This window comes from Colletotrichum siamense, assembly GCF_013390195.1.
Source record: "Colletotrichum siamense strain Cg363 chromosome Unknown KSG_Cg363_contig01, whole genome shotgun sequence".
NCBI lineage: Eukaryota > Fungi > Ascomycota > Sordariomycetes > Glomerellales > Glomerellaceae > Colletotrichum > Colletotrichum siamense.
The window spans coordinates 1870887-1882617 of NW_023501014.1; the positions used below are offsets into that span (position 1 = coordinate 1870887).

The 11731-nt window shown below is 54.3% G+C and overlaps 2 protein-coding genes across 2 annotated transcripts; one reads left to right on the plus strand and one right to left on the minus strand.

Moving 5' to 3' along the window:
• Positions 1-2458: 2458 nt before the first annotated feature.
• CGCS363_v000464 (Uncharacterized protein) lies at positions 2459-3955 on the minus strand (the record flags this gene model as incomplete). The annotated part of the gene is made up of 4 exons (XM_036632313.1): positions 2459-2632; positions 2682-3447; positions 3514-3694; positions 3763-3955. 4 exons carry the CDS (start codon positions 3953-3955, stop codon positions 2459-2461), a joined length of 1314 nt encoding a protein of 437 aa, XP_036501128.1.
• A 795-nt stretch (positions 3956-4750) lies between these two features.
• Cstf2 (Cleavage stimulation factor subunit 2) lies at positions 4751-5853 on the plus strand (the record flags this gene model as incomplete). Its single annotated transcript, XM_036632314.1, has 4 exons — positions 4751-4799; positions 4849-4974; positions 5025-5140; positions 5200-5853. The coding sequence occupies 4 exons, from the start codon at positions 4751-4753 to the stop codon at positions 5851-5853; spliced, it is 945 nt and encodes a 314-aa protein (XP_036501129.1).
• Positions 5854-11731: the final 5878 nt, after the last annotated feature.

The following is an 11731-nucleotide window of genomic DNA, read 5'->3' on the forward strand; positions in this document are numbered from 1 at the left end:
AGGAATATGTAGCTACTAAGCCATTTCAAACGGAAAACTCGGGAGAAGAATGAGGTTACTGCTTAGTAGGCATTCCCTAAGCGTCCTTTTTCCCATGAGGCCCGAGGTAGTGGACGACCATGCAACCATTAGACATAAATATGCGGAAGAGCTGGCACCCACCCGACTGACCAGATACTGCAGGTCCGATTCAATGGTTTACATGGCAGAGCCCCGCGGGCGAACGTTTGATGCACTTGACAGGCACTGAGTACCTCACGGCCATCGAGGGGGGGGGGGGGGGGGGGGTTCAGTAACTGCTGGTCGTCACATGGAAGTCAGGTCCCATTGAGCGAGTTCTGTGGACGAATACCTTGATGCAGTTAACAGGTACCAAATACCTAGCGGCCATCGAGAGAAACTTATTACAAGTCAGATCCCATTGGGCGAATTCGTGACGCCCTTTTAGATGACATCATTCAGAAAACCAAATACACCAATCGGGGACGCTGGACAATTAACCAGAGCCCCAGGCTTTGTGGCACAATGGAACTTGCACTGCAGGTCCAAATAGGCGATTTCAGCAGGCTTTCCGACTGCACTTTCACGGCAAAAGAACATCTCTGAACTCACGTGCCTGTAGAGGTCTAAAACAGTTTTCTATAAAGTTGCCTTCGTTTCCATGTTCCGAGAAGAAAATAGAAAAGTATGGGTCAAATTATATTTAAAGATTCTCCTATCACATGCCTTGCTCGGTCGATTGCGACAATCAAGCCGGGACCAGTCTGCGTTTTCAATGAAGGTGTTTACAGTAAGCATACGAAGTTTACTGCCCCGAAAGCGAAACACCTAAGCCTCCTTACATGGTCAGTTACTAATGAAGCGTTGTCCACATATGTAGACCATCTCTAACTATTTACCCAAACAGAGTATATGAAGAATCTTTGTAACCTTCCGCGCTGTTGTCAGTGTATAAAGAAGGGCGTTAATCGTTTGGCTATGGATCCATCTGGTGACAGGAGCATCGGATTCCCTGCTCAGAGCCCGAACCAGGACACATTTGGGCATAATCACATTGTAAACTCCAGCCCGCGACTGGCAGAACATCATCAAGTTCGACAAGATCGAGATGAGTTCACTAGCGGCTATGGCCATCATCCGCAATCAACATATCTCAAAGAAGAAAATGAGCAGCAAATGGTCCGTGCCTGTCCTTTCTATAAATCCGACAGGGGCAAATACCAAGACTGCCTCAGACTGCAGCTGAAGAGAATCAAGGATGTCAAGCAGCATATAAGTCGAAAACATATGCAAGCCCCCTATTGCCCAAGTTGCGGACTTGAATTTGATATACAGGAGGAACAGATCCGCCATTCCAGACTTCAGCTGTGCCAGATCAGGAATTTCCCCAGCCCAGACGGTATAACATACTCTCAACGCGACAAGATCTCCACGAGGGCTCGTCGAAACCAAGGGTTGAGCAGTCAGTGGTTTGCTATGTGGGATGTACTATTCCCAGACAAGCCTCGGCCAGCTTCTGCGTTCGTTGAGCACCCTGTGCGTGAGGCCATGGACGGCCTGAGAGAGATATGGAGCAGAGACGGACTCGAGATCATCTCAGCAACCTTTCAGCGATATCGTGAACAGTCTCCTTCACGCATCTATGACGAATATCTACCAGCCGCCGTGTCCGATGCGATGAGTGCTCTCTTCGACCAATTCCTCAAGAAAACCCCCTCCGCGACTTCCCAGACACAAGTTGGGACTATCAGCAGAGGTCAAGAGCTCGCGTTCTCTGGCTGGGATCGTGTCCAGAGTTCAAGAACGGTCAATCACGAGGGTCAAGCAGATTCGTTCACTTCGCATTTTCTATCAACATCTCCAGGTTTGATGGATTTCGGCACGCTGTCCAAATCTGACAATACCTGTGTTCTAAAGAACTCGGAGTTAGACGAACCTTTGGTAGAATTAGGTGCCTGGGGAGATTTTCTTGCAGAGGGATGTAATTCGTGGACAGGCTTCTCGGCGCCTCCTGAGCACCAAGGGGTCCGTTGAGCTTGATACCATGGGTGTGACCCATTTCTTCGAACGGATTCTTTACCGGCAAGCTTGAACGTACTGCAGAAAATCAACCGGTGGGGAGTTTTGGGTTTCATTAATAGCTCAGGTCACATCTAATATTACCTACCTTCTTATAATTCTTACTTGCCCAAACGCCATACACCTATGCAATGCTTCTCTCGACGCGAACAAAGTCGAACAAAATTTATGGCATTGTGACATGTCTCCTGAAGAAGGGTACGGTCACTTGGCACCTAAGCACGTAACCCATGAATCACAGGAAACGACAAGTGTCTATGATATTTATCGACTGTAGGAATGTTCCGTCTTTACCAAGCCACCCAAACTCCAATTTTGATGCACAGCGTGTGAGAAATGTCGACAAATATAACTACATACATCCCTGTCTAACCCCTCCTTACAGATCCTTTGAGCGCATCTTCTTAAGACGCAGGCCACCCTCGAAGACACCACGGTCAACGGCAGCAGCGACGGTCAGGGTACCGCCGATAATGGCGCAGAGACCAGTCAAGAAACCAGTGAAGGTTTTGGCGCGCTCCTCGCGGTTGATGACCTTCATAGGGGAGATGTCCTGAGGAACGTTAGTCATGGATGCCTGAATAGGGGTAAAATGAACTTACGTAGGAGAAGAAGACACCCGGAATACCACCACGAGAATGAAGGCGCTCCTGGTGTCCCTCGGCAGAGTCATCACCACCAGCCAAGCTGCGCTTGTGGCTTGTCACGGAGTACTGGTGAGTCTCGACACTGCCGTCGCTGAGGTGGCCAAGGAGACCGAGACCAGAGCTCTCCTCGTCCTGGATAGAGGCACTCTTCTGCCAGTTGAGGGCGAGGTACGATGTGGGGACAATCTTGACGAAGTACATGAAGTTGTAGTTGGGGTCGTTGGTCTCCTGGTGGGTGCTGTCGAGAGGGTTGCCGTGGTGGTTAGTCCAGGCGTAGGCGCGCTTCGTCATCTTCTTGGTGATGGTGTCGGGCAGCTGGGGACCGAAGCGGAGGGTGTGGATGACGTGGGTGAAGTCGTGCTGGGCATCGTCGGGAGTCTCCCAGTAGTTCTTGAGGTCGTGGACGTGCATATTTCCGTTGCTGAAGGAGCGGCCAGGAGCCAAGTGGAAGTTTCCAACAACCTTGTTCACGCGGAGGCCACCCTCAATGCGGCAGCCCTCCCTGCGCTGCTCCTCCAGCTTCTCGGCGTAGTGCTCGCGCGTGCACTGCTCGACGTTCTCTCCCTTACCGAACGCCCAAGAGGCCTGCGCGTACGCTTCTCTGACTTCCTCGCAAGTGTTACAGCAGCCGGCCTTCTGCGCGTTAGGCGGCGCCGGGGCACCGTAACAGGGGCCGCAGTAGTTGGGATCCAGGTGCTCGGCAGCCTCGTCGCTGGAGTGGCTTTTGGGTTGTGTCAGTCTTGCGATTCGGGCCGTTGCCTTTGTTCAGGGGCAATGGGCAACTTACAGACTCAAGGCCTTGACGTCGATGACGCCGCCTCCCTCCTTCTGAGGGCGGAGACGAACCTTGTTGACGCCGTGCATGACACCGTGCTGCTGCTCTCCGGAAACATCCATAACATCGAGGGTAAGAAGTTCGCAGGGCATCTTGGGGAAGGTGATGTTGAGATGGATCTCCATGCGCTCGCCTGTACCATTGCGCATTAGCTTGGACTGCCACACAGCACAAGATGAAGAGACTCATTCAAGTCCGTACCTCTTCCTTGGTCCACGATGAGCTCGGGGTGAATCTCTATCCTCCGGTAGTCGACCCATTCTCCCCAAGCCAACCAAAGGACGACAATTAGCGACACGATGGTGACAATTCCGCCGGACGTAGTTCGAACGCGCGCCTCGTCCACCGTCTTGGTGAAGGCGTCAAGCCTCGTAAATCTCGACTTGGCCGGCATGGTGGAAGTTTGGAGGCGGGATGTTGCTGTCGATCTTTATCACAAGTTGCGAACAGCCTCGTGGGCCTTGCGAAGCAGGGAATAAGCAAGTCTCGGGGGTATTTCGCGACGGATTGCGCCAAGGGAAAGGAAAGGAGTGTCGGCTTCTTTGAGAAAAAGGTGATGTCAAGAAGTGAAGAACCCCGCTTGAACCATGAGAAGAGAACGGAATTCAATCGGCTCGCACCAAGGCTGTTGCTGCGGCTATCATGGGAAGAAAGGCAGTTGGTCGAGACGAAAGGCTCTGGGCGCAAGTCGTAGAGGCCACCTTCACTTATTTTCTGGCCACGCAGTCCCTCACGGTCCCAATTGCGCTAGCAGCGCGGGTTCAGGGGTCTCGCACGGGGCAGAGTGGGGCCAGCTCCAGCGTTCCTGGGTAAATGTCGGCCGACGTCCAATGGAAGATGCCGTACAGGTTTGGAAGCAATCCAGAACGAAAGAAGACAGAGGTCCCGCGGCATGGCCCGTGCTCAAGCTGCGCGGCCCCACTGTAAAATCCCAGCCTGGCAACCAAGGCTGATGCACTTGTCGGATCAAGAACCAACCTTCAACAAGAAACCCTTCAAGGAAGTCGCGTCACGACCCCGAATCTAACCCGAGTCACGCGTCAACAGACAACGAGCCTCCTAAAATTTAGGAAACTGCGCGTGAAACCTACGAAGCACCGCCATCGACGCTTTGCGGCGCCTGACGAGCGAGTCACAAGATTCACTATCGTCGAGCCAGTCTACATCGACTTCCCAAATCGGCGGCAAGATGTCGAAGCCACCTTCCAGAGTTGTTTTTGTGGGCAACATCCCCTACGGTGGGTTATATATCTTCAACGGAAAAGCCTGCGCTGAACTTTTCGATAGGGTTGTCCGAGGAGCAGATCAGTGACATTTTCAGTAGCGCTGGCAAGGTGCTCAACTTCCGCCTAGTCTACGACCGCGAGACTGGCCGACCCAAGGGCTTCGGCTTCGCAGAGTACCCGGACAATGGTAATGTGGCTGCGCACACGATGAGATTCAAGGGCTAACCGATGATTCAGACTCGGCTGCGTCGGCGGTCCGTAACCTGAATGACTATGAGATTATGGGAAGGAAATTGAGAGTCGACTTCTCCAATGAGGGAGGCAGTGACGACAACAACGATGCTCATGGCCATGTATGTTTGGAAACGGGTGACAGGACTCGGAAAGAGACACAGGCTGACATTTGGAACAGGGCCGAGATGGCGGTAACGCCTCACACCCGTCGAACGGCTACAACCCAGCAGCCCCCCCAGCACCATCAGGCAACCTTCCCCCTCTGCCCGCCGGCAAGGAGCTCCCGCCCAACGTCACAGCAACGGACGCCATCTCCCGCACACTCAACACTCTCCCCCCGTCTCAGCTTTTGGACATCCTCACCCAAATGAAGGCCTTGGCCTCTAGCGATCCTGCTCGCGCGACGGAACTCCTCCAGCAAGCTCCTCAGCTGGCCTACGCCGTGTTCCAGGCTCTCCTCCTCATGGGTCTCGTATCTCCGGAGGCAATTCACTCCGTTCTTGAGCCTGGTGGTGCGCCCGCTGCGCCCCCGGCTCAGGCCGCGCCGATGGGCTACCCACCTCAGCCCGCCCCCGGCTTCCCTCCGGTTCCGGCGCCGGGCGCCAACAACACCCCTCCGGTTGCCGGTACGCCGTACGCGCCGCCCCCGCAGCAGGCAGCTTATGGTGCTCCGCCTCCGCCGCCGGCCGCTGCGGCGGCATTGGGCCAGGATCCTGAGGCATTGATGCGACAGGTCCTGGAGCTGCCGATGGAGACAATCAACATGTTGCCCGAAGCAGAGAGACAGCAGATTTTGGCTCTGCGGGCACAGTTCGGTGGGCAGAGACGATGAGCCACGTACGTACGAAGCCAAGCTTCCGGTTGCGCTGTAATAGGTGGCGCCGAGGATCACGAGAACGTTCAACCGAGCTGAGAGAACCATTCGGCTGCCAGCCGCCGCATCAGCTATCGACGAACCAACGCTGTTCTAAAAACAACACATATATGGCCACGTCTTCTGGAGACGTGACCTTACCGACATGGCGACAACGGACCATGATAATTACCAACCTATTAGACATGGGAGTCTAAAGAGAGACTTTCATTACGCAGAAGCTTCGTGTCTAGGCCTCCTCCGGAGGGGTTCACGCAAGAAGCTATTCTTACACTTTTTGGTGCTACTGAGGGGCGACAGATGAGGGGTACGATGGAGGGGCAGCGACACGAGCTCTACCTGCACACAATGACGCAACTCTTCCCAACAGCCCCGAGCGTGCTTCGGTCAAACAGGCCGCTTTCAGAAACGTCACGATAACCTCACCGGGCAACCAGAATTGTAAGCCTCGGCAGGACCTTATCACGGGCTTGTGGGGAAGTCGGAAGGTGGCGTTGACGATGGATGGCGTATTTTCGGAGCTGCGCCTCCAGGAACGGGGCCTGTGTGGGAGGCGGGGCCGAAGGAAAGAACGTCTTTGTCGACGAATCGCCGGGATCACGAGGACGGTAGGCAGTCTAAATATACCACAATTGCTACTCAGATACTTGGGGAATTGATTTTTCATATCAGCTGGACAGGCTTCGAAAGCCCGTGAAGCATACGTGATGCGTGGCGTTGGTGAAGATAAGGTTGGTTGGCGATGTTGCGTTGTTGCAATGTAGTCCGTCTCTGCTCCCCACTGCTGCGGCTGCGGCTGCGTCGGCTACATTACCGCGGCCCGGCCTACTAAGCGGCAAGCTTTTTGCCTTCGCCGCGAAGGGATGTTGGTTGAGGCAAAAGACAAGAACCATTTTTAGAAATCGCCTTGAATCTTGTTCAACTGGCATCCTGCGACGAACAACGGTGCCAGGACTCCGTCTAAAACGGGGACTTTGGCTAAGCTCTCTCTGTCCCTTCCTGCCAGGCAACAAAAGACGGGGAGTTTGTGGCGATGCGGCAATGCCTATCTGACACTGACAAGCCAACTCTAATCGCGAGCAAGTGCCCTACAAGGCGGCCGTTGGGAGGGGCCCCACGCGCGGTGTGTCCGGTGCGGTGATGCTGAATGGGGGGGATCTTGATTGGGAGTCGGTGCTTTTCGTCTCGAGTTCTGGAGCAGAATGCAATGGCTATGCTTTACCTCTCTATCTGTTGGAAACATCAAAAACCTGCATAGAAGGATTGGATGCCGGGAATGTTGGTCGAAGAGTTGGTCGGTTTCTTGGTTGGGTTTGTTATGCGCTCGTTGGTTGCTACGGCCCACCGCCAGGCAGAATGGGGTGGCTGAATCGCTGCAGCAATGCTGTTTGTTGCCGCAGCGTGTAAGTCTTGGTAGCAAACTGCCCTGCGACGGCCGAATTTCATGCTGCCAAGACTGAGGCTCCTAGTGCGATGCCTTGTTGTTGCAGTGATAAGGACATGGCAGCAAGTATGCGGCTAGTCAGTGTGCGGCACGGCATTTGCATGCTGGGGCGGCTCGATGGAAGTGCGAGATCAGACGGGTTGGATCCAATGTAAAGGCGATCGGACGAGATGCGGGTTGGTTGGTTGGTTGGTTGGGAACGCATCCAGGGCTGATGAGGTTGTCGTGCGCCGCAGCGCCAGCTTCCATTCCTTCAGCCACCAACTTTACGGTCCAATTGAACATTCTGGAAGGGCCTTTGCCACCTGCATCGTATCCAACGTGCGAACGTACTATGGCGGTAAACTTCGCGAGAGAAGACCGCGTTTCCCTCGTATCGAAAAGACTCCCCAATTAATGTGGTACCCTGCTGCCCTCTGGGTGGCCCCATGCGTGCATCCGAGTCTGCACGAAACAGCCACATGTCTCACTGACACAAGAAGCCCAGTTGGAGAGTAACGCCGTTCCTGAATCTCGCACTCTTTTTTGCAGGCAGGTGATTGTGGGGAGGGCAGAAAGAAAGCAATTGGCGAAGCAAAAGCGAAGCAGAAAAAAAACAAAGAAATGGGGACAATTGTGCCAACGGTTGGACGTCAGTGGGCAGAAACTGTGCATTGCTGTGGCACCTGCGAAATTTCGGGTTTTACACGTGCCACCCCATCGAATGTCAATGCATCGGCGGTACGAATAGCAACGGCAGCAGCAGCATCCACACAGGGACCGAATAGAATGGGTGAGTGCCCGCGTCCTGCCATTGGCTGTGGCATCGTAGACTTGCAAAATGCGTTCATCTGAGAGAGTCCTGCAGCGAACGAATGAAGGCTGGATGAACGCCTAGGCGGGAGGGATGATGGCAGCGGGCTGAAACGATCTGACAGTTTGATGCGAAACTTGCTGTCCACTTGCGGGATGCTTGTGTGAGTGACGTCGGGGGGCTCAAATAAAGGGATTGAAGGGAACACAACGACTGCAGACAAGCGGGCCCATTGAGAGGTCATCGTCGGCCGTGGAACGGCCAGCCTTGCACGGGTTCCGTTCCTTACAGCCAGCCGTTTGGTAAAGTTGGGGTTTTGGATGGGCGGGTGAGTGCTGATCTTGGGAAAAAAAGAGGCATTTGCGATTCTAGTGCCGTTGACGCGTCCCTCCAGGATCGACGTAGGAATCGTGGTGTTGTTTAATTTCCCCAGCCGAGGGGAAGGTTGAATTTTGCAATCTTGCGACCTTGGACGGCAAGGTCACTTGCTTGAAAAGAGATTTCCGTTTCCCGGTTCTGGTCTCTATTTTCTCGCGTGTGTACCATGGCACATGGCATGCAGCCTCCGTCACCCTCATTAGCCTGGGCCTCTGTTGGATCCCGGGGAAACAAAAGAAGGGTCCCGGAAATATTGAACTGCTGCAACGTCGCACGAATAAGGTTGTGGTGCTATGATCCATTCCCATATGGCCGTTCAAATACGTAGCAGAGAGAAAGCAGAAGGTAGCAATATGCCCGAGGCAATAGACATCCTCAATCGGATACTGGCCGGCAGCTGAAAGCACAGAATGGGCGGGAAGCAATTCAAAAGAAGGTTTCTGTGATGATATTTCGTGCTGCCGATGGGGGCAGCCAATGAAACGCGGGGATGACTACCCAATTCAGGGGCAGTCATGCTGCAAGAGCGGGAAGCGAAATCATTAGAGCCCGCTCGAAGTGGAGGCAAGGAGGGGAAAAGAAGCATGTAGGCGATGTGATATTGAATTGGGGGAGAAGAAAAAAAAAAGAGAGAGAATCCAATCGCTTACATCGCGGATATGAGAGTCAGAGGCGAGACGGCTGTCCGTGTGAGGCCATCGTCATGTGCGACTTGATTTCTTAATATTTTTCCTGGCTCCGTATTCTCTTTTGATTGTTTACATTGTTAAATTGGTCTGGACCGTCGTCCGTGGCATGTGGCTCCGTTTTGTTTTGGCATTGTTCCGTTGTTCATGGAGACGAGATGCCGGCGACAGGCAACGGTGGTCGGCCGACGGGGGGAGACGTTGACGTTCCACGTTCCAAAGGTGGCCCTTCCCCGTCGACAATAACCGACGACGATCAAGACGACACATCGCCATGTCTCGAGGTTGAATCGAATGGCTCCGTAGGCTCCGTAGCGGCTCCGTAATTCTGGGGCAGACTGCAGAAAACGGTTTGGCGGGCAGGGAAAACCGTCGCGGACACGAATGATGAAGGGACTCTCGCTGGACTTTTGGGAGTGACGGCGCAAATCATCGCTGTGAGCGGGAGTCTGAGCCTGGACCTCCTGGACGCCAGGATGAGAGAGGAGCTGAGGATCTACATAGCTCACTGGCCGTGACTCCTCAGCAACCGGGGCGGAATATTTGTGCATAATGGCGACTGTCTTTGCTTGTGTTGCACCAGGTGCTGATCGCTCGATGGCCGGTCCAGATTTCTGGCGCAGCGTGTTCTAGGCTGCTTTCTCGCCCCGTGTTAGTGCTGTTGTCTTGTTGCTAAAGTTAGGTCTTTTGGCCATCCGCTAAGGATTTGGGTGTGCTGGGGAAAGCGGGAAGCATTGGACCTCACTCAGGTACGGGCAGGCACAGCACAGGCACAGGCCCAGGGGCCTTACTAAGGTCGGTGAGGTGAGGTAGGCATGGCGTCAAGGAAGACGAGGCAGAGGAACCAGAAGATGTAGAGACCAGAAATGATATCAAGACATTTCTGAGACGGGCAATGATGAACATTGCATTTGGGGCCGACGAGGAGGCAGCTGCAGCCTGCGTTCCTTCGTTTTTTCCCTTCCTTCTCTACCTAGGTACTTTACGGCAGCGCTCAGGGCAAATCACATCGAGCAGGGCAAGGCAGGTGCTATTCTCGGTGACGAGGGCCCGTTGTTGCCGCAGAGTGTCCGGGGCGAATAAAGGAAGGAAGCGGGACAGGAGACGGCCAAGACCGAACTGCCACTGGAAGACGGCCGAGAGAAGGCCTGCCTGCTGGTTGAGGGAGCCAACTTTCGCTGTTTGGGATCCGGTCAGGTGTTTTGGATGTTGGTTGGCAATTCAGACGGGAAAAGAGCAGCAATCCTCTGGCTCCTTTGAGGCAGTACACTCATCAGTAAGGTAACTAACTCTCTGCAGACCCGACTGCTGCGACAGACAGGATCCCGCTCATCATACACAGGTGCGAAGAGGGACGCTCTGCATCCGGTCCAAGAGTGATGCGAGTTTCCCTTCCCACCTATCTAGATACCTACCGTCAGCTCGTGTCAAAGAGCCGGGCCACCTGACGTGCTTCATACCCACCGCATCTTACATCACCACTCGCCGCGGTGGTGTTGAGGCACGGATGGCGATCGTTTGAATCGCAAGCTAGGCATCTCAACCTGAAGTTGACCGGTCTGCAGCCCATGCCCATGCCACCCATACCTCACGGCCAGGAATATGGCCAACAACCAACATCCAACTCGGACCTGACGGGCGACTCGTGTTGAAGGCCGAGCATTGGATGACCATGATTGCCACCGACCAGAAAAGGCCAAGCCACATAGCTCATGTGGTGGTGTGGGCGACGACGGTCCAGACGACAAACGGATTGTGGCTCCGTACCAAAAATCTAGACGGTGTTTTAGCACCCGGCCACGGTGCTGCTACGGGCGACGCATTGGCATTGATGAACAAGGTGACAGCGACAGAGAAGAATTGGAGACGCGCCGTTTCCACTGCGAAGGGGCTCACGCTTCAGACCAGCCAGTCCAGGGTCGATGATGGGACGGGAAAAGAAGGCGAAGACGAAGAAGAAAAAAGGGGAAATTGGGGCTTGATGTTAGTGCATCGTGTCGCCATGCAATGCCTGCACCCCGGATTGCATACACATTTTAGCACCGTCTGGTCTGTTTTTTTTTCTCTGTCTCTCTCTCTCTCTTCGCCTGCCCTTTCCCTGGATGGCTTGGGTTAGCTTCCGTTTCGCAGACTGCCCACACCTGCATTGTGTTCACTGGCCTCGCAGGATGAACTGTTGCGGACCTGCAGCTGGCGCCCTGCTGTGCTCCATGGGCGTTATTGGAGAATGTCCCGTCTGCTCGTAATAAGAGACTCTGGGCCCCCATCTCCGTCCCCTTCCCTCCCCCTCTCCACTGGATGATGATGCCCTGGACCTGAATGCAGTGACGGTTCAGTCTGAGTCTGCAAGGGAACCACACCCCCAGCAACCCCCTGCTTCTGTAGCCGCATGGGGCCCTGGACGACGTCGTGACTACATGTCGTGCTAACCTGGAACTCATCCCTTGTGGTCTAGCGCTGTTGTGTGCTGTGTTGTGTTCTGTCAAATCTGTACGGGAGGTGCCCGTGCTAAGGTCCCCTTTAGCGTGCGGTGGT